This window comes from Anthonomus grandis, chromosome 3, assembly GCF_022605725.1.
Source record: "Anthonomus grandis grandis chromosome 3, icAntGran1.3, whole genome shotgun sequence".
In the NCBI taxonomy this organism is placed as follows: domain Eukaryota; kingdom Metazoa; phylum Arthropoda; class Insecta; order Coleoptera; family Curculionidae; genus Anthonomus; species Anthonomus grandis.
Genome location: NC_065548.1, coordinates 10,133,265 through 10,156,660, shown reverse-complemented (window position 1 = coordinate 10,156,660; position 23,396 = coordinate 10,133,265). Strand labels below are relative to the sequence as shown.

The window sequence follows — 23,396 nt, the reverse complement described above, 5'->3', positions numbered from 1 at the left end:
ACCTAAAAACTCTTTTGTAAATACTGTTTCCTTCACTTTTTAGATGGCTAATGGTGTTCAGAAACCTGATTCGCTTACTAAGCGTGGAAAATTAGACAAAGAAGGAACAACTGACTCAAGCACGGTCAGTACGCCTTCTGCCGAGCAAGAAAGCATACTGAAAAAAGACATTTCCAAGTTAACCCCTGAGGAGCTGCAACAGCTAAAAGAAAAAGAACTGGAGGAACTTAATGAGGAACAAGAAGCCGTTAAAGAAATCGAAGCCGTTTTTAGAAAGGGCGAAGTTCAAGCTGACGAATCAGAACCAGGCGTCAGAAAAATCAAAGAAATTTCCATCGAGGATAATCTTGAAACTGAAGAGTATTTGATAATTGAAAAGGAGGAAGTGGAGCACGATTCCCTTGACCAAGAGAACAAAGAAGACGAAATGCAAAAATTGGCTCGAGATAGTGAAGAGTCAGAGAAGCAACGTAAACTTAGTGCAGAAGAGATTAAAGTAAAAGAACAAGAGACCGTGAAAACTGAACCACAAGACGAGCCTAAAGGCGAAGATCTCGATGCCAAGAAACAGTGCATTATTTCACCCGAAGACAAAATGGCGTCCTCCCTGGAAAAGAAGGACCTTGCAGAAGAAGAAGTGAAGGAAGTAGTCGAGTCTCATCTGGAAGAAAAAGTCTCGGCCAATATTGAATCCGGGGCAACCACTACAGCTCCCACCCTCCCAGAAGATGAAAGAATCACCTTAGATGAAATCAAAGAAGACAACGGTCAACCTATTGAAGAAAAACACGTTAAAGAAGAAACCAAAGAGAAAGAAGTACCGATAATTCAGTTACCTCCTAAAAGCCAACAAGACAGCCAGTCAAAGCCACCCCAAACTGTTCCTGGTATACCTGGTCTGGATAAACAAAGACATATTAGAGACATCGTTAAAACCCCCGATGAGGTTGCTGATCTTCCCGTTCACGAGGAAGCCGATTACCAAGAATACCAAGAAGATAAGAAAAGTAATGAAGTTGAAAAACCTTCAGAAAAGAAAGATGCAGAAGTAGCAAAGAAGGAGGAGGAAGTAGTGGCCGAGAAACCTGCTACAGAAACTCGGAAGACTGATGACAAAAAGGATAAAGAATCAAAGCCAATTGATACAAAACCGAAAGAATTTATCGAAGAGGATTCTAAACAAAAAGAAGCTGTGATAGAAGCAACTGTTAGTGAAAAGACTGATAATAAAATTGATGTTTTAGAAAAGGCAGAAACAGAAACCAAAGAAAAATCCGATCAAGATAACAACCTACTTTATCAAGAAGATATTGATGACGAATGGGTTGTAATAACAAAAGACACTGAAGAAAAAACCAAAGAAGCCCAACCAATTGTGGAAGAACCTACAATTCCCAAAGACACTAAGGAACCACTGCAAAATGACAAAGAGCAACAGGATATAACAGAAAGTGATTTGAGCGACCATGAGATCCGAGAAGAAGATGAAATCCACGAAACCATCGAGAAAGACAAGGAAGATATTACAGCTCTGATTGAAGAAGCTGACCGAAAGCCTATTGCCAAAGAGATTGATGAACACAAAGCTAAAGACGTTTCAAAGGAACTAGAAACTGCATCCATTAAAAGTGAAGAAAAAGTTGCTGCAATTAAGGAGTCAACGCAAGAGATCGAGGCAATAGATGATAAACTGCAAGAGCTTAAAAAAGAAGCACCTTTAGTGGAAGCGGACATAGATCTTAGCAAGCCAGTACAAGATCTTACCAAGATTGAACAACCACCGCAACAAGTGGATCTTAAAAAAGAATACAGCGAATTAACCAAAATAGATGACAAACTGAGTGAATTAAAGAGTAAAGCCGAGGAAGAAGAAATAAGTATCGAAAAGTCTACTAGGAGCCCTGAACATGCTGAACCGGTTGTTTTATTAGACTCTTCCCCAGAAGAAGATGGTCCGCGAAGCCCTTTTAAAGACCTAGAATTCGACAAGTCAGATCTTGGAAGAAAATCTCCCGCTGAACGAGAGGAAGATGTTAAAAAAATCGTTGCTAGCGTAGCGGAAGTACTTAAATCAGAAGAACCATTGGAAACCTTTCAAGGCAAACTGACTTTCACTCAAGAACTTAGGGAAACCCATATCACCACCCAAGACTCACCAATATTGGAGGTAAAAATTATTAAAACCGACGATATACCTCCGATTCCTGAAGAGGCCACCGAAGCTGAAACCGAGGAGCATATTCACGACAGCGAGATTCGTCCTCTAACAGTTCAACTGGAGTCTCAAATAAGTGACGATAAAGAAGACGAGGCTGGAACAGTTCATCGAATGTTGGTGACAGCTTCCAGTGAAGACGGAGGTGAGGAGATAGAAATATGCCCTGCAGGAACTATTACATTTTCAAGAAGTTCCGAGAGTTCCGGAAGATCTTCTCCAGAACATTCTCAAAAGACGCAGTCTCAAAAGTCTTCTATAGTAGAAACTTTGTCCGATACCATATCCACCGTGAAGCAAGCGGCTGAGAAAACCGAGCAAATCTTTGATACTGAGGTCGATAGAAAGTTGGAGAACTTGGAAAAGCATGGGATCACTGTTGTTAGTGATGACGACAATAAATTAAAGGAAGTCACTAAAACAGACATGGTTGGAGAAATAAAAGGTGATAAGCCAGAGAGTGTGAAACTGGAGTCAGATTTTGAAGCAGTACCAAAAGTTGATGCTAAGGTTACCAAGGAGGATGAACATCATGAAAAGGAAGCTGCTAAAGCTGAGATTAGAGAACATGTAACAAGTGAAAAACTGCCAGAGCATGAAAATAAAGAAGAAACTAAGCAGGAAAAAGATCTTGATGAAGAGAAGGGTGAAGCTAAGCTTTCACAGAGCCCTGAGAATTTACTTAAAGAACTTGATAGCAAGCCAGAAAGTAAGAAACTCGACTCAGATGATAGAATTTTTAAGAGTAGCATGGGTGAAACATCTGAGTCGCCTATAAAATTACAGGACACAGAAGTTATGAAAGATGACGAGAAGCTTCTTAAAGAGGACAGTAAATCAGAAAGTAAAAAGTTAGTCTCTGAAATCCATATGGTACCCAAGTCTGAAGATCAACAAAAGGCAGATGTTAAACATCAAGAGAGTGACTTAATGGAACAATCTGAATCAGCATTGAAACTAGACAGTATTGAGCCCAGGAAAGATGACGTGACGGAACAACCAAAGGAGTTGAAAGAAGAAAAACTTCAGCCCAAAGGAGATGATAAGTCAGAAAGTAAAAAAATAGACTCTATAATCAGCATGGCATCGAAACCTGAAGAGCCTAGCCTACTGAAGAAGAAAGATGACGTATCAGAAGAACTCGAGTCCAAAGATGATGGTAAGCCAGAAAGTAAGAAATTAGATCCTGAAGTCGTAGTGGCTTCTAAATTTGAAGACCTTAAGGAGTCTGACGATCACAAAGAAGTCGATAAAAGTCCAGAGAGTGCTATAGTAGAAAAATCTGAATTCCCTATTAAGCCAGAGAGTACTGAGGCGAAGAAAGCGGATACACCATCCGAACAATCTAAGGAGGAAGAAGAGGCAAAGCTTGAGCTTAAAGAAGAGAGTAAGCACAAAACTAAAAAATTTGACTCAAAAATTGCAGTGCCTACTAAGTCTGAAGACCTAAAGGAGTCCAAAGATCAAAAGGAAAATGATAAAACTTCAGCGAAAGCTGTAATGGAAAAATCTCAGTCTCCTATTAAAGCAGAGAGCACTGAGCCCAAGAAAGATGATGTATCCGAACAACCTAAGGCGTTACCAGAAGCAAAGCTTGAGCTTAAAGAAGATGGCAAGCATGAAAGTAAAACAGATCCAGAAGTCGTAGTGGTTTCTAAATCTGAAGACCTCAAAGAGTCTGATAATCATAAAAAATCTGAATCCCCTATGAAACTAGAGAGTACTGAGCAAAAGATAGATGACGTATCAGAAAAATCAACGCAGTTGGAAGACGCAAAGCTAGGGTTGAAGGAAGACAGTAAGCAAGAAAGTAAGAAAATCGACTCAGAAATAGACGTAGTTTCTAAGTCTGAAGACTTGAAGAAGTCTGAGGATCATAAAAAGGATGATGAAACTCCAGAGAGTGCTGTGTTAGAAAAATCTAAATCCCCTATGAAACCAGAGAGCACTGAGCAGAAGAAAGATAATGTATCAGAAAAACAAAAGGAGTTACAAGAAGAAAAGCTTGAGTTTAAAGAAGAAGTTAAGCAAGAAAGTAAAACATTAGATCAAGAAGTCACAATGCCTCCTAAAGCTGATGATCTAAAGATGTCTGAAGATCATAAAAAGGATGATAAAATTACAGAGAGTGCTTTAGTGGAAAAGTCTGAATCCCCTATGAAACCAGAGAGCACTGAGCAGAAGCAAGATGATGTTTTAGAAAAACAGAAGGAGTTACAAGAAGAAAAGCTTGAGTTAGAAGAAGTTAAGCAAGAAAGTAAGACATTAGATCTAGAAGTCACAATGCCTCCTAAAGTTGACGATTTAAAGATGTCTGAAGATCATAAAAAGGATGATAAAATTACAGAGAGTGCGGCAGTGGAAAAGTCTGAATCCCATATGAAACCAGAGAGCACTGAGCCCAAGAAAGATGATGTATTAGAAAAACCAAAGGAGTTAGAAGAACCAAAGTCTGAACTCAAAGACGGTAAGCCAGCAAGTTTAGATTCGGATATTGTAGTGGTTCCTAAACCCGAAAAAGGGTCTGAAGATCTAAAAGAAGATGTTAAAACTCCAGAGAGCAGCAAAGTAGAAGAATCAGTATCTTCTGTAAAACCAAAGAGCCCCGAACTCGAGAAAGATGACGTATCAGAAAAATCCAAAGTGTTACATGAAACAAAACTCGAACAAAAGGAAGATACTAAACAAGAGAGTATAAAACTAGATTCAGAAATCGAAATGGTTTCTAAATCTAAAGACTTAAAGGCAATAAAAGATGTAGATGAAAAAAAAGATGACAGCATTGCTGATTCATCTATAAAACCCGAAAGCACCGAGTCTAAGAAAGATGACGTAGTCGAAAAATCAAAAGAGGAACCAAAAATTGATTTGCAAGTGACCGAGCCAGATAGTAAAAAAATTAATTTAATCGTCGAAAAGGATCATAAATCTGAAGATAAAAAGAAAGAAGCTGACAAGATTTTAGATGAAAGTTTACCGAAAAAAGTTGAAGCATCCGAAATACCAAACTTGCAAGAAGAAAAACATGATACAAAGGAACTTAGTAAGCCAGACGATCAAAAAAGAGAAAATGATAAAGCTCTAGAAAGTGCCATTGCTGAAAAAACCGAATCTCTTGCAAAACCAGAGAGCAACGAGCCTAAAAAAGATGATCAATCAGAAGAAGCAAAGGAGCTACAACAAGAAAAACTAGAGCTGAATAAAGATAGTACGCCAGAAACAACAAAAGCTGACTCAGCTTCTAAATCTGAAGAAATCCACATGGAAACCACTGACAAAGGAAAAGATCATCAAAAGAAAGACGAATCATTTGAAAAGCAAGCAACTCCGGATGTAGTGACTGAAGAGGTACATCAGCAACTGGACTCTAAAAAGCCTCTAAGTCTAGCTGATGAATTACCTGAGTCGATAGAAATTTTCGATGGTAAAAAATCTCCTGAATCAAAAAGTGCCGATGAAACAGCACAGGAGGTAACTGACAAAAAATATAGTGAAGTGGATAAAGACACCAGTCATAAAATGAATGGACAAATGCAAATTAAACCTTGTATCCCACATGAAGAATCAAAAGATTTACCGGTAGAAGCACAAATCATATGCCAAGCGACGGATACTTCTAAAGATGGAAGTAACGAATCACAACTAAACAAACAAATATCTGAGGCTTCTGATGTATTTAAAGCATCCAAAATAGATGATGACAAAATAGTAGAAGCGTTGGAACATGAATTTGCAGGAAAAGCCTCCGATTTGGCAATTGATGAGAAAGAACCTAAAGGAACTTCTGAACAGAGACGTCAAAGTATCGTCGAAAAAGCAGAAGATTTTATTGAAAAAACCGAAGAAGCTATTGAAAGTGTTTTTTCTTCCATAAGCTCCAAGGCTCACTCTATTTTAGATGGATTCATGCATCATGATGATGCTGCGGAAAAGCTGACTTTCGAAAAAGAAGCAACTGAAGATATCGAAGAAATTAAATCTGAAATTAATGCACAAGTTGCCGATGCCAGTTTGGTCACAAAAGAGGTAGCAAAAGAAGCTAGCGAAGCTTTTGATGAAATGAAAAAGGAAACTCAAACGAAGTTATCTGAAGCCATTAAGAGTACAGGTGATAAAACAGAAGGCGCTTTAGAAGATATTGGAGAAAAAGTTATGGAAATAAAAGGTGTTGAAAAAGAAGCTTTGCAAGAAATAAGTGATGGTGTTAAAGACAAAGCCGAAGATACTGCTTCAGCTGCAAAAGAAATTGCTAAAAAAGTTGGCGAAGCTTTTGACCATACTAAAGAAAAATTATCTGAAACATCTGAGAAAGCATCTGACAATCTAGAAGACGTGTTAGAACATAGTGTGGAAAAACTTACAGATAAAACCCCGGATATGGCAATTAAAGAAAAGGAATCTTCAGAGAGTAAGGAAGAAAAACTTGGTACTCCTCACAGACGAGAAAGCATTATGGATAAAGCAGAAGATTTTATCGAAAAAACTGAAGAAGCTTTTGAAAGCGTTATCTCCTCCATAGGTTCTAAGGCTCACAACATTTTGGATGGATTTAAACATCATGACTCTGGTAAAACGGATGATGATCTCACAAAAGAATTAAAAACAGATTCTTCAATTCTTTCTGGTCAGTCTTCTCCTCATTTATTGGAAGACACTCAATTGGAAATTTTAACAAAATCAGTTACAAGCACTCCAGAGCCACTTAGAGTGGATGAGAAACTTGATGCTAAAATCAAGGAAGATTTAAAGGACTCAGGCAAATCATCTCCCTTGCTCGCCAGTGATATAGACAGTATATCTGCAGATTTAGGTCATAGTTTACCAGAAACAACTAAAGATGGATCTATTAAAGAAGATGACTTGAAAGGCAGACGGAGTAGTATTATCGAAGCAGCCGAAGAATTTATAGAAAAATCTGAAAAAGTGTTGGAATCTGTATTTTCTGCTATAGGAGAAAACGTTCAGTCAGCTTTTCATATGCCAGAAAGTGGAGATCAAAAGACTGCAACCACAGATTTATCGAAAAAAGAGAAGCCTCAAGATATTATTGACGATCATAAGAAAGATTCAATGGGAAAAACTGAAACTATTGCAGAAAAAACTGGAAACATATTTGAGTCAGCCTTAACTGCACTAGAAGAGGCTACCGTTGCTGTGTTACATGATGTTATTCCATCTAGTGATGAAAAAGGAAGCGTAGAAGTTGCAAAAGACTTGGAATTGCACGAAAGTCTAAAGATTGAAAAAGATGTAGTAATTCAAGCTGATAAAATGAGTGACTCCTTGGAACATAAGGATCCCAAGGATAAAGATAAAATCGAATCTGTAGACCAAAAAGACAAAAAACAAATTATTGATAAAACCAATTTAGCTCCAGACATGCAAGTGGGTAAAGACAATCAAACTGACCAAGCTTTTGATAAGCCTAGTGATGGTAAGTCTGATTTAAAGAGTAGAGATGATGAAATGAGCCAGATTGAAGAACAAATTATTAAAAAAGAACAAAAAGGAGCTGAAGAAATACCTAAAGTAGCCAAATGTGAAGAAACGAGCTTAACAATGGAAGATAAAAAAGAGCAAAAAACTACAGAAAAGGAAGATATTCAAGAAACTTCCAAGGAACTGGCTAAGCAGCAAGATGAACCACTTAAAGAAAAAACATCTTACCTCGATGATACAAAACTCGAACTTAGTAAGGACCAAACTGATTCTAAAGAAAAAATACCTTTAAAAGCAGAATCATATAAAGTTGATAAAGACTCCTTGGAGAAAGAAGAAAAACAAATTGAAGAAGAAGTAAAGCATTTAGAAAAGAGTTTTGACGAAATATCAAGTTTAACCAAATCGGTTCAATTTGAGAAGTGCCATCCACAAGAAGAGCCTTCAGTACACAAGGATAAAGTTGACACAGTCTCTAAGGAAATTCCTTCTGTATCCGATAAACATGATAATAAAGATGCTGAAAAAGTGCCATATAAACTGGAAACAGAAGAAGAGTACAAGGTGCCTAAAGAAACTCTGAAACAAGAGGAAAAAGAAATAGAAGAAGAGGTTGGGCGGGTAATGCAAACTGTAGAAGAAGTTTCCCATTTAACTAAAACTATTACGTTTGATAAATGCCACGCTGACGAATCAAAAGTTGATAAAGATGCCGCAGAAAAAGAAAAAACTAGTCCTAAATCAGGTAAACCAGAGAGTATAGAAAGTGATTTTGATGGTACATTTAAAGTAAGCAAAGAGGTTATTAAGAAGGAAGAAAAGCGAATTGATGATGAAGTCAGTCATCTGCAGAAGTCTTATGACGATCTCGCGAAACTAACTGAACAAGTTTCCTTTGATAAATGTAAAACTACTGATGATTTTAAATTGGAAAAGGAAATTTTGGAAAAAGAAGAACGGCGATTTGGAGAGGAGGCAGAAGCGTTACGACAAAGCTACGAAGACCTTACCAAAATTACTGAAGAAGTCACTTTTGATAAATGTCATGTTGATTTTAAGGAAGCCGATAAAGTTAAGAGTCATGAAAAACAGATTGACGATAAAATAGATCAAATAAAAGATACTATAACCGATTTGGAGAAACTCAATGAATCAGTAATATTTGAAAGGTGCAAATCTCCTGAAAAATCCAAGGCCGACAAAGACTCACTGGAAAAAGAAAAAGAGGAAAAACCTACGGAAGAGTCTACCACAGTTAAAACAGAAAAAGTAGATTCTAATAAAGCAGATCACTTAGCACATCTTGCGGAGAGCAGTAAAAAAGAGGAAACGGCCGTGATGATCGACTCTTCCATTAAACTCGAAAGGAAAGAAGACTTAACTGAACCTACCAAAGTAGAAATCAAAGACTCTATAACCCACTTAGATGATAAGCCCGTACCTAGTCAAGCAGAGAAATGTGAAAAGGAGAGAATGGAAAAGACTCAAATCCAAGAAGAATCTAGTAAACTTCAAGTAGTTTCACCCGAACCTAAAAAACTATCGATATCGGATGTTGAAATTAGTTTAAAGACTGACATTAACCACAAAGATTTAATTCAATCTTTCCTTGATAATGAAAAATCATTTGTTTGTGATAATACCGACGCCAAAGTATTTATAGCTCCTAAAGAAGATGACGTTTGTGAGAAAGATGAGTCTTCCAAAGTAGAAGTTAAGGTAAGAAACTCTTTCAAGACTTTAACAATAGGACTAGCCGAGGTTAATTGCATTTAGGTAAAAATAATATTTATTATATTTTAGGAATCTACTGAGACAGAACCTTCTAGTAATAAATCGAGCCCTGAAGCAGATCTATCTGGAAGGGTAACACCTCCTACAGTGCCTCTAAGTCCCGTTAATAAGGATCTGAGATCACCATCATTAAAACTTGATAGTGGCATGAGCGAACAAACAGGTTCGTCGTGAATCTCTCATTTTAGGCAACTTCTTAACTTTGTACTCTATAGAAACCGATGAAGATGACCTGAGCACAAAATCCCAAGTTGCTCACTCTCAGTCTGATCTAGATGAATTAGACATGAAGATGGATCCAATGAGCATGTCCTTCTATGGAGCTTTGCCCGAAGAACAGTTCCACGATGAAGGTGACGTGCCGGCCACGTATCTCTATGAAATCACCAAAGCCAGGTTTAGCAGTCCCTCGAAATCTGCTAAAGGGGAGCCAAAAGTTGTTGAAGAAGAGTGTATGATGTCTGCTAGTTTTATCGGTAACTGTTATTTCCTTCAAGAAATCAAAGGTTTTACGTTTAGGTTCATTAGAGCAACAGCAAAGAAATTATTATTATCAGAGGTATACCTAGGGAGTCACCCTGAAGTACTCCCTCCTTTACTCTGACCGTGACGGAGTGAGACAAGCATCTTGGAATACAATGGATGAACCTCTGGTATTGATAATTTATTTACTTGGCATAGCTTCTATTAGCATCAACATTGATCACATTACTCTTTTCCTTAATGTAGATTACCTAATGGCACAAATGCTCTTGCTCTCAGAAACGTACAACCTTCGCTTTTCTTCTTGATATCGGTTTCAACGAACTTAATAATAAACTCTTAACAGGTGAGCTTCCTTCTTCCTCCATCGGCTCAAAACCTTCAAGCGATACCAAAGAAACGCATTCAAAGGATACCGTCGAATCATGGGGCAAACCTCTTGGTCTTCCAGCTCCGACTTATCTCTACGAAGTGACTAAGGCCAAATTTTCCTCCCGAAGTGAAGAATCAGAACTTATGACCGCTAGTTTCATCGGAAATGATTTGCCCTCTAGTCGCTACCAAGATCCCATGACTACCAGCGTCTATTTTGGAGACGATGACGACCTGGGTGCACCTTGGCGAAAACATGCTGACTTGGCAACCTCGCAAAGAAAAGAGGAAGATCCCATGACCGCAAGTGTATATTTCGGTGATGAAGAAGATCCTATAGCGTCCTGGGGGAAACCCTTAGGATTACCCAGCCCTGCACCACCGAACAATAACGATAGAGGAACTCCTAAGAAAGAGCGAAAGGTTCCGGCACACGTCACAGCGAAGAATAAGCTGAATGATGAAAGGAAGCGTGCAGAGTCTCCGTCAAAGCTGAAGAATAAAAAGGTTAATGCGGTCTATGTTGATCTGACTTATGTGCCCCATCATGGAAATCATTATTATTCTTACGTGGATTTCTTTAAGAGGATCAGGGCCAGGTATTACGTGTTTTCGGGACTGGAACCCAGTAGACAGGTATATGATGCGCTGTTAGAGGCGAAACAGACTTGGGATGATAAAGAATTGGGTAAGTGTTATATTTACTATTGGGCTTTAGTATATCCGAGCTTCTTTCTGATTTATGTCCATCTGTGGAATAAAGGCTGAAAATAATCTGATCTCAGTTTTCGGATCAGAAGTTATTTGCAAATTTTTATTTCCACTCTCCTCATTATCGCTCTGACTTCTCTTTCTCACTGTAGAAGCAACTTCTTGAATTACTCGCGATAAAGTACTTTAACTGCTCATGCTTATGTAGTTATTTCAGACAAGGAGATGTTACAACTGATTTTTCGTTCCCAATGTTTCATCGTGAAGCTTCAGAGATAATTTACATCAACGCACAATTAGCTGTGAACATTGATTTTATTTCCGAGAAGATTTTCCTTAATGATGCCTTGATTTACTTCATCTTCTTTGATCAAGTATAGAATTTAATTAATAAGAATAAAGAGCTGAAACGAACTATGGAAAAATTCAGTTAAACATAGATGAGCCTCCAAGTAAATAATCAGTTTTTAAGGTAGTCCATAGCTCTATACAAGCGGAGGTGATGGTGGATAGATACACAGATCTTCAGAAGTTCATAGTAAGGTTGAAAAAAATTAATCTCAAGATAAAGGGCAACCAGCAGACCTTTCATTTTCAAAAGGTATCCTGGTAGTCCTCATCTTCTTTATAGAGGCAGACAATTCAAAATGTTGAACTGAACACAAAAAATTCAGTCTTGGAGGTGAAAGTATTCTGCTCAGGTTGAATTTTTGAAGAACTTTAGTTTTTATCCTGCAGTCGATCTGGTGGTAGTTCTGCATCAGCATGCAACTATTATCAGTATTACCTTTGGATAAAATAATGGTGTCATTAAGGAATTTGTCGTTGTTTTCTGGTGACTCCTTGAATATCAATAGTCAATTAGTCTTGATACTTTTAATGGAATGGAGAACTGAGCAAACCTTGGAAAAACGCAGTTAAAAATTGATGATCTCAAACCCCCATCATAGTTTCTAAAATGGTTCATAGCTTTATGAAGGAGGAAATGATGGTGGATAGATAGACGTAGGTGGATACAGGTTACCCATGGATCCTTTGACTGATAAAAGCTTTAGAGACACCTTTCACTTCGGAAAAGTATTTCATGTCTAGTCCTAGTAGACATCATTTTCTTCTCATCTCTTTCAACCGATAGATAGCCAATATCTTTATGATGATGAGTGAGATGTGGTAAGCTGCTGCAAGCTGAATCTTTAGAGAACTTCAGTTTTTATCCTGAAGTAGATTTAAAAAATGATGGCGTCATAAAGGAATTTGTCCTTTATTTCTGGTGGCTTCTTGAATATTAGTATTCAATTATTCTACATACTTTGTATGTAATGGAGAACTGAACGAACCTTTGAAAAAATCAGTTAAATATCGATGATGTCAAACTTCTATGTAAAGAATCAGTTCTTAAGATGGTCCATAGCTCTATAAAGGAAGAGGTTATGGTGAATAGATAGACAGATCTTCAGAATGTCATAGTAAAACCTTTATCATCCTTTGGTCTTGTCGAAATGGAAGCTTCAGAGACGATTTACATCAACACACAATTAGCTGGGAAAAGCATTTTTTTGGGATACTCTGGTTTGTATCCTCTTCCATAATTGTTTGATCAATTATAACAATATGAATAGAACTAAATGAAATTCGAAAAAAATCAGTGAAATATCGATTATCTCAAGGCTCCATGTAAAGATCCATGTGAAGAATCAGTTTCTAGAGTAGTCTGTAGCTCTATAACGGAGAAGGCGGTGGTGGATAGATAGGTAGATCAAAAGAATTTTATAGTAAGGATGATTTTTGGTGTGACTCCTTAAATATAAGTCTATATTATACATATATGTTAATATAGACTTATATTTAAGGAGAAGACTTATACATGTACTTCCATACTTTGGATTGGATGGAGAACTGAGCGAGCCTAGGAAAAATTGAATTTCTAAGGTGGTCCATAGCTCTATAAAGGAGGAAGTGATGGTGGATAGATAGGCAGATCTTCGTAATAACAGATTAAGGTTAAAAAAAATTTATCCCAAGGTTTAATCTGGGTTTGGTAACCTTCAGTTTTCCCAGTTTTTGTTCAAAAGTCGATGTTTGTGGGTAGTTTTGTAGCAGCTTGCCTTGATTGTCTGCGTATGCTTTGACTGGTGAAAGCTTCAGAGACATTTAGCATTAATAAAGTATCAGCAGGGACCTTTTACTACCAAAAGGCATTTGGTTGGTGATGTTTGGTCCTGGTAGTCCTCATCATCAAGGATCGGAAAAGTGGAGAACTAAACCAAAAAAAAACAGTCTTGTAGATGAGAACCCACAGGTAGACTTAATCTTCATAAGTCATAGTAAGATGAAGTATGCTTCAATGCGAAATATCAACTTTTCACTTCCAGAAGGTTTCTATTTGGTAATGTCTGATCCTGGTAGTCATTCCTCCTTTTCCTTGAAAGAGCAGTAAACGAATGTAAGTAATGAGAACCGACATTATCTTCAAATGATGTTGAAAGTCTTTAATAGAGTGGCACATAGGCAGCTCATCAGTCTGGTTGGCATGAATTATTCTAGAGATGCTTCCCTTTTAAATTGTGGGCACCATCCAGTTTGGTGTGTTTATTTCAAATGGAGTTGTAAGAACCTTTAACTGGCAAATTGATTCTCACATTAACAAAAAGGATGTAAGGAAACGGATAATCAATTAAAACAAAATAAGCCAATTATTAACACTATAATATAAAAATATGCAATTACTGGTCAATGTTCATTGTTTAGCCTTTCACTTAAATACATCATTGTTGTTAAAATTATAAGATAGTTTTTTTGTTAAAAGTCCAATCCCTGAAATCAAAACTCTATGCACTAAACTTATAAAACATAAAAAAAATCAATAACTCACTAGTGTGTAACTACCCTTTGGCCAAAGTCAGTAAACTACGTCTTGGGATGGCCCTTAAGATTTAATACTTTGTTGAACACCTGACTTAATACCCTGCATAAGACTCTGTATAAGATGTTGAAGGGTCTTTTATAAAGTGAATTAAAGTAATCTTTCACACTACATAGCTAGTGTTGCCATAAGGTAACTATGAGGTCGAATCATCCCAACCTCGAGCATTTGAACTTGTTGGAAAAAAGCCAAAACGCAATTTCTGGGTATCTCTTCGATGGATAATTCCACGCTGACCCACTATTGAAAATGCCAATTCCTCAAAAAACACAGAACACAAATATATAGCCTCAAAAATTGATCCTTGAGCATGGCGTACGTGACCTAATAATAATATAATAATAAATAATAATAAAGGACAGACAGATAGGAAAATCACTTTAGTCAGAGAAAGAGAAAACCAACCTGATTCCAATCAATTGCTTAGAATTTAAAACGAAGAACAGCTAACGCCATCTAGAAGTTCTTATTTTTTACAAGGTCATTAACATCACTTTACACTAGATGTCGCGATCAGTAGTAATATTAAATTATTACATTATAAAAGCAACCAAAACAATAAAGTCGCTACAATGTCATAGCAAGATGAAGTATGCTGTCCCAGGTTGAATCTTTGGAGAACTTCAGTTTTTATCCTGAAGTCGATCAGTGTAACCTTTGGTTGAAATGAAGGGGTCTTAGAAAAATTTGTTGTTCTTTTCTGGTGACTTCTTGAATACCAGTATTTAATTATCCTTGAAACCCTGAATAGAATCACAGTCTAAGTGATGTCTAGTCCTACTGAGTCTTTATCTGCATAGCTCATTCTATTTTAATGTTTGAACTTTGAATTAGAAACTTTCGTTGGCGTTAAATAAAACTTTATAATTATTTTCAGAAGTAACAATAATCCCGACTTACGACACCGACATCCTGGGTTACTGGGTGGCCGAAAACGAGGAGCTTCTGTCAAAATTCAAAATAGATCTGGCCCCATCTGCTAGCAGGTGCACAATTAACCTTCAGGATCACGAAACCTCATGTTCAGCTTACCGTTTGGAGTTCTAAATAAGTTATAATAGTAAGCAACCCTTGGGAAAGGGCATACTATCCCCCCCCATTTAATTCTCTCTTTAGCTATTGTATTAATGATAGTTTTAGACAAGTCTATTTTCCCTCGCCCCCCCCTTCCAGAGACATTTCGTAGGCCTAAATAAAATCGTGAATGTAGGCATCACCGACAAATATTGCATCCAACATTTTCGAAAATGTAGCTAGAATAGTTAGGGTTTTTTGGATATTAGATGGATTCCCATATGTTAAATCGAGAGCCAGCGGTGTTGGTTTGCAGTTTTGTTGGTGAACATTTAGATGCGGCATGCTTCGTTTCGGCTTTGACGAGCACATTTTTATGAACTACCAAAATGGATCAGATGCAAAATTATGAATAAACTGCCAAATGTGTTGAAAGTTTAAACACAAAAATGTCAGATTTTGGAGGGTTTTTAAAGTAATACCAGTAACCACCTCCAGTATAAGAAAATTGTGACCAAAGAAGAAATTTATTGAGCTTGTAATAAACCTAATAAGGTTAAGAGATGGTTATAAATTAATTAAGTTTTCGAGTTTATTTTAGGCTATACTTATATTTTTTACGTAATAAAAAGCTTTTGTACTTTCGTCTGGTTTTATCGTAAGTGTGAAATCGGCGAAAGTCCCCGTTTTCATATATTTAAATAAATATTTTACAGAAACTTTCCCGCCCTCAATACGCTTGAGGGAGGGCAACGTTGATTTTCGAAAGTTTATCTTGACGTCAGACGTCAACAGTTAATGTATAAGACAATGAAACTCTTTTTAGATTTTAGATTATTTGTCATGTTTCAAATTTAAAATGGTACCCTTAAGCTAAAACAAAATAAAATGTCGTCGTAAATTCAAATAAAAGGATAAATGATTGGGTGATTGATTTTGCTATAGCTGATGTAATAAAAACGCTTCGTTTCCTATTATGATTTTAGATTATCCAGTCATTTTAAGAAGTAATGCTTTTATATCAGTATTAACACCTTAACTGTTGGCATATAAATGTGGGGCTGACATTATGTTTTCTTTTTTCATGACGCATATATGGTACACACGGCTTACTATAAAGCTAATTGGAGAGAAATGCAGATTAAGCTGGGAGAGGAAAACTGTGAGCCAAGGTTAGAAAATTGTAAAAAAAAATTGCAAGGTCTGTTTTTGTTTAATATGAGATGCTACAGATGTTATCTAGTTCACCATACCATGCATTTTACTATACCTTAAATTTATGTAATTGTGTGACGCAGGAACGGTACATAAATTTACAATCGTAACAAAAGTACGGTAACTTCCTAGGATCGTATTTTTCCAAGAACACAGTTAAGAAAAAGTTGTTCAGTTTTGTCTTACAAATTCAGTGGTGACCTTGTTTTTGACCCCAAGGTCATTTCAAAGTTAATCTTTGTTCTTAAATGGTAACTCTAATTTTTTTTCCAAAATCATAAAGAGCGGAAAATATTACATTTAGATTTATTTTCAATTTATTCCTTGGGGTTAAAGGAACTCTTCAAAGTCAAACGGTTTTTAAAACGACAAATGGCATTTTTTGCACGAAAACCATAAAGGGCTGAACATCTTGCATTCAGATATTTATTTGACCTTCAATCATCATTTGCAACGAAATGCTTCACTTGGGTTTAAAGCGGGATCCCAAAAAAAAAGTGGTCTTGATTCCAAAAAAAAAATTTAAACAGTTGCAACTGTCTGACAAAAAATTAAAATTAAGTGCCTGGAAAATTACTTTAATAACCTTTAAAATCATGTCAGAAGAGCTTGAAAATAGCTTCAACTGCCTGGAATTACTAAAACATAATTTCAGCTACTTGAAAAAAATGAAAACCCGTTAAACAATTTGAAACAATCAATTGTTTCGTAAAAACAAACAAATTGCAAAAATTAAAATTAAGTGCCTCGAAAATTACTTCAATAACTAAAAAATCCCGTCAGAAGAAGTTGATTAAGAAATTAAAATCCGTTAAACTATTTGAAACAATCAATTGGTCCCTCAAAACTATAAAAATACAGCGGCCCAACTATAGCCTCAGCCTCGACTACCTATAATTTATCTAATAAACGAATTGGTCCACAACACCCATCTCTGTTGACTTAATGGCGGCAAATTTAAATTAGTTTTACACGTTAAGAAAACCGCGTGATTAATATCCCATATATACGCTGCGATCGTGAAAACTCATCCTCACTTATGAGGTCATGGACACAAATTCCCGCAAGGAATCAATTATGACGTCAAGAAGAAAAATCCGATCTGATGAAGTAATCGTCGGCACATCAAAGGAATAATGAAAGTTACTGACCTACTCGACTGTTGCAGTAATTTTAAATTGGGACTACAGCTCGCAGGAGGAGGAAAGTGATCTAGAAGTAACAAAAGTGTCCTTCTGACGAATAATCTGTCACTCTGCGACAAGAATCTGGCCACAGGAGGGTTAAAAACGGGCGACTCACTAGAAAACTCCAGGACAAGACTCCACGTACATGGAGCGGGTACTAGTTTTTTTATTTTTTCCCGGCAGTTGAAACCTGGAAAAGGCATGGCTAAAGAAAATCTTCAGACACACACAAAGTTAAATTATCAAATAATAATAATTGTCGGCACGTCAAAGGAATAACGTAGGTTACCGACCTACACGACTGTTGACGTCCGTTTAAATTAGAAGAAGTAAAAGTGATCTGGTGGTAGCCAAAAGTCCTTCTTAAAGAAAGGTTAAAAACGTCTCACTTGGCAGAAAAAAACTGAAAATTGACTTCAACTCACTGGGAAATCTTGAAAAATGTTCCTGGAAAAAATTTGAACTACATGAAAAACTAAAATGTGTTTTTGCAATTTTTAACACGATTTCAACTGTATGGAGACAAATAAAATTAATTTCAAGTGCCTGAAAAAAAAATTACTTTAAGATTCTATCATCAAACGGAACATTTTAGACATGTCATGCCTTTAATGACTAAAAATTATTATAATGACTAAAAAAATCATGTGAGAAGAACTTGAAAATGGTTTCAACTGCCTGGAAATACTAAAACATAATTTGAACTAGTTGGAAAAAAAATTTAAACTCGCTAAACTATTTGAAACAACCAATTTCTCCCAAAAAATTAATAATTACAGCAGCCCAACAATAGCCACTGCCTCGACTCTCCATAATGTCTGCAACAAACGAATTAGTCCGCAACGCCCATCTCTGTCCCTCTCGTTGACTTATTGGCGGCAAATTTAAATTAGTTTTATATGTTATACTATCAATACTTGGTGTTTTATTGGTTTTGGTTTAATTTATTTAATTCAAGTGGTGATCTTTGCTGCCCAACTAAGACTCAATTACAGTTGTGCAAAAAAAACGTGGTAAATAGATGATTTATTATTTCAATATACAAGTGCATTACATAAAAAACCGTTTATCGATCTCTAAAGCATATGTTCAAAGTTATTACCCTCAGCTGTTTGACCGAAAGCTAATCTGTTAATTTTTATAACGTAGTGCAAATCTGAGCCTTTTACGCTTTGCGGATGATATAGTACTCTTTAGCCAGAATATAACAGAATTACAGCAGATGTTGGCAGAACTTCAAAGAGAATCGAAATGAATAGGTTTAACCATGAATTGAAATAAAACAAAAGTCATGTCACCTGACAATATTCAAGTACATATAGAAGACCGAATTATTGACAACGTCGAAGAATATGTATATTTGGGACATTGCATCAAATTGGGCAAAGAAAATCAAACTGCCGGAATAAACAGACGTGTTCGTTTGACATGGCCAGCCACGGGTAAACTGTCACACGTCTTGAGAAATGAAAGTATTCCAATTAATTTGAAAAGAAAGGTCTTCAATGCCTGCTTACTGCCCGTGATGACTTACGGAATGGAAACCATGACACTCACTGTTAAATCACCTAACAAGCTTAGGACCACCCAAAGAGCCATAGAGCGGATGATGCTAGGAATAAGCCTGAGCGACCATATCACAAATGAGAGTATTAGACAAAGAACTAAAGTTGAAGACGTCATAGCACGCATAGCCCACCTGAAATGGAGGACACGTCGCCCGACAGGACGACTTGAGATGGTCAACACACATCGTTCAATGGAGACCTCGCATACATAAACGCAGCGTTGGCAGACCACAGTTACGCTGGCTCGATGATGTCAAAAACAAAGTGGGCAACAGATGGCACCAACTGGCACAGAACAAAGAAACATGGAAGAATATAGGGGAGACCTATGTCCAGGAGTGGACTGTGAAGGGTTGCTGAAAGAAGAAGAAGAAGAAGAAGTGCAAAAGTTAAAAGTTACTGCACGTCTAATCATTTCAGCATCTCTGGCTTAGTTCTTGCAAATTTCTTGGTTGATTTTTGTACACTCTTTCTTTTAAATAACCCCATAAAAAATATTCAAGGAAAGCTAAATCAGGTGAACGTGGAGACCACTCAAAGGCTCTATAATAACTAAATTCTTCGAAATTGGTGTAGTGTTTGCACGAAAAATTTCATTAAATTGCTGTCTTATATCGCCATAAGACCTTTGACGATCATAAGAGTCGATATTCTCTCTCGTTTACTGGACAATTTATTGCAAAAAAATTAAATTTCATTTAAAATGTCGTACAAATTAAATAACTTCTTTTTGGTTATAATACGACCTTTTAAAGAAGTATAACACTAACGATTAGCTTCAAGAAAATAACCGATTTAAAAGAACTTAGTTTTTAAATAAGGCAAAAGGTATTGGAATTGAAAAAATATGTATCAACTTAATGAGTAAATTCATTTAACTAAATTTAGAAAATTACAAACACGCAAAAATTTTTAAATAAAAAGAGAATTTTAAAAATACGAGAAAATTATTTACTTGTAAGTTATCTACCTAGGGTCAAATATGTTTGAACCTAAGTACTCTTAAAATCCTATTCCGCTGCATCTCATCAACTATAAAATTTAGGATAAAAGTAGACATGAGCAATCAAGTTTTAATCATATTTAAAGGAAAATATCACAATCTTAGAAGTAACTGTTGTTAATAATTGATATTAACAACAAATAAAGGTAATAAAAAATGAAATTTTGCGTTGCAAATAACTATTGGACCTCTTTTAGATTCAGGAATAAAAAATAGGGGTTTCCATTTATAGAACAAAAGTTGACTATCAAATGACCTTGAAAATTACCTTGGGGTCAAGAACATGGTCATCACTAAATTTTTCTTAAATCAAAATTGAACAACCTTTCTCTGAAACGGTTTCTTCGAAAATGCAATCCCAGGAAGTTAAAAGTCATGCAGCCTGGTAAAAAAAATCTCTGTGAGGCATACGGCATTTAACGTGTTAATACTATTGTTATGGGTTTGAATAATCATAGAGAATATAATATGGAAAATGTTGAATCTGTATTAAATTTTGTACAATCTGATGGTATCTTAGAAAAGGAATAAGAAAATAGAGACATTTTTGCAGGCATTTACTCATTGTCTATATTGAGTTTTATATACAATTTTCACAAAAATTCAAATTTTTTTAGAAGGATCTTAAACTTTCCCCAAATTTCTGCAATTTTATACCGTTTATTAGAATTTCCAAAAAAGTCAGATTTATGAATAATTTTTGATTATTCTTAATAAACAAGTAATTTTTTTATATTTTTGTTTTACAAAATACTCAAAATCATAGACAGTTTTTCTCTGACAAATGTCAGAAAATTAAGAAAATTCAAGACGAAAATCAAGCTTCACATTAATATTGAAGAATTTTAGAAAATTCAGAGACCACACACTTGTCTTTTGCTAATTTTTATATAATTTAAATTTTATTTTGTCAAAAAAACAATTTTTTGAGTATACTGAAGATCATCAAAGAAATCCTCAAAAAGTAGATCAATATTCAGAACTATTTTCATTTTTTAATCTGATCAGAATCAGTGATTAACATTTAAGGAGAAATTCGTTGATAATAAAAAATGGTAAAATATTTAAATTTTCATGTTTTTCATTTTATTTCCTGCTTATTATTCCTTCAAATTTACTTAAAATACCTTTCATGATACATTGTCTAAATTTGCTCCATTTTATTGAGGATGGCCAAATAACTGCTCGAAACTTTGTTTTCTTTAAAAAAAAAATAAAAACGGTCTTTTAGTATCTCTCATGCATGTATAACCATTAAAACACATTCCAATAATAGAACCAATATAAGAGTGAATTTATTGTATAAAATTTCAATTTTGGCGCCACAACTTTTTGTATCCTGTGGCAACACTGCAGCCCCGAATCGTCCCGAGTTCACTTCCGAGCACAAACAATGCAGATTCAAATTTGAAAACTCATAACAATTATCACTTGTAAAAAAAAAGAAGTAATAGAGTGACTGGTTGATATTAATTAAAATTATTTTGATATTTACCCTCTATGTGATAAAAAACTAGAAAGAAACAAAGTCGACGTGAAACGGAAAGATTGAGGATTGCATTTATATTCTCATTATTACTATTATTATATGTTTAGTAATTTTTTTTAAAGCTTTTTATATACAGGGTGTAATAGCGCTTTAGTGTTGCAATATTAATTTACGTACCAAAAAAAAATATATTTTATCTAGTTGTAAGGCCTATTTATTTATTTTACACTCGTAGAGCAAGACTGGTATATTTATTTATAAAAAAAAAATAATTTTCCTTATTAATATTTCGATACTGTTTTAAATATTGGAAAGAACTATCGAGCTTGAATCGTCACAAGTAGAAATTTTTATTAAAATAGATAAAAGAAAAACGTGGTGCTAAGATAAGTTTGAATTATGAGTTTAGCTGAAAATATATTTTCTCCTAAAACCTCATTCAAACTTCAAAGAAACTAGGAATTTTCAAATTGCTGCAGTTTGAAGTACTTACATCGACCTTCAAAAAATTATAAATGAATCATACAGGGTGTATACAAAAACCTTCAAACCGTTATATGGGTTGTATCAAAAAAATATATATTAATAGTGCCTGATTTTTTGCAAAGTAGATGTAAACTATTTCAAATAAGTGTGTAGGGAGTTTTTAAAAGTATATTCAATTTCTTATTTAGCTCGACATGCGGTACTTAATTTGCTTGTTTAATCATATATAGTGTACTTAGAAAGAGATATTTTTAAGTTATTTAATGCAAAGCATTCGTAATAACGTTTTTTTGCATTATAATTGAGTTGTATGCGCACACGCACTAGAATTTCATCCAAATTTTAATTGAATATATTTTTAAATAAAATAATTTTATTTTTATTGGCGTTATAGGTAGTTAATATGGCATTGGATGTAAAGACAAACGACTAGTCCTATATTTTGATGGCATTTAATTATGAAGAAAAAGGGATAATTAAGACTATATGTGTTGTGATAGGAAAAGAAAAATAGGGCTGGTCTATTTATAGCTGAAAAATTAAAGTAAAAATTAGCTTTCTAGTCCAAAGAAAACTCTGATCCTTTAGCTTAAAATGTTGTATTAAAATTACATATATTTAAAAACGTATTTAATGTATGGGAATGTATGGAAAATAAAACCAGGTTTTAAAACTAAATTTCAGTTATTTATTGCCTTACGAAAATAGATTTAAGGGTTAAAACGGGATTGTGATTAATGATTTTAGATGTTTATTAATTGTTAACTGTTAATTGAACAGAGATGTCACTTAAAGTATGTGAAAAACACACACATAATAAAGTATATTTACAAGTCAGGAAAATTTTATATATGAAATGCAAATCGTAAAACCTAGTTGCATAACACTTAAGTACTATTCAAAAAAAAAATGCATTTATTTGGCATTATTACACTAATGCCACTTGTATGATTCACATATGTAGTGCTGTGTAATATGTTCTGAGTAATGGCCCAGAGCTTATGCTAACGCTAAGTTTTAATTTTTTCACTCTTTTTTAATATTTATGGTTAAATTTCCAGCCGATCCGAAGAATATTCAGAAAATGAAACGATGATATATAGAAAAAGGTGAAAAAGTCAAATTCTCATTTATGTATTCCTATCTCAGTTTAAAAATTAGAAGAGGATGGAAATAAAGTGATGTTTTTCGAGTATAAGTAGACACTTTACGCCAGAAAAACACTATTTCCAGTCGATCCAAACACTATTAAAAAATGCAACGATGATATAGAAAAAAGTGAAAAAATCGAATTCTCATTTATATATCGACGTGTTCAAGGCAAAACGACGTAAGCGCCATTTAAAAAAAAATTGAGTTTATAGGCGCATACAAATGGCATAAGCTTCCTTCCTTGAATTCAAAGAATGTATTTAAAGAAGCCTTCTTTCTAGATTCTTTGAATTTGGTTATACCACGGTTTATTTTCCTTTTATTGTGTCGTAAAGTTGGCAAGCG

At 35.1% G+C, this 23,396-nt stretch overlaps 1 protein-coding gene across 1 annotated transcript in view; it reads left to right on the top strand.

Moving 5' to 3' along the window:
• The window catches only part of LOC126734246 (microtubule-associated protein futsch), a 122,210-nt gene extending 99,633 nt beyond the window's left edge, over positions 1-22,577 (top strand). The window contains exons 10-14 of the mRNA XM_050437782.1: positions 44-9,373; positions 9,458-9,611; positions 9,664-9,924; positions 10,278-10,991; positions 14,815-22,577. Coding sequence (XP_050293739.1) covers positions 44-9,373; positions 9,458-9,611; positions 9,664-9,924; positions 10,278-10,991; positions 14,815-14,984 — 10,629 coding nt within the window. The 3' untranslated portion in view covers positions 14,985-22,577. The remainder of the gene's footprint in view (positions 1-43; positions 9,374-9,457; positions 9,612-9,663; positions 9,925-10,277; positions 10,992-14,814) is intronic.
• Positions 22,578-23,396: the final 819 nt, after the last annotated feature.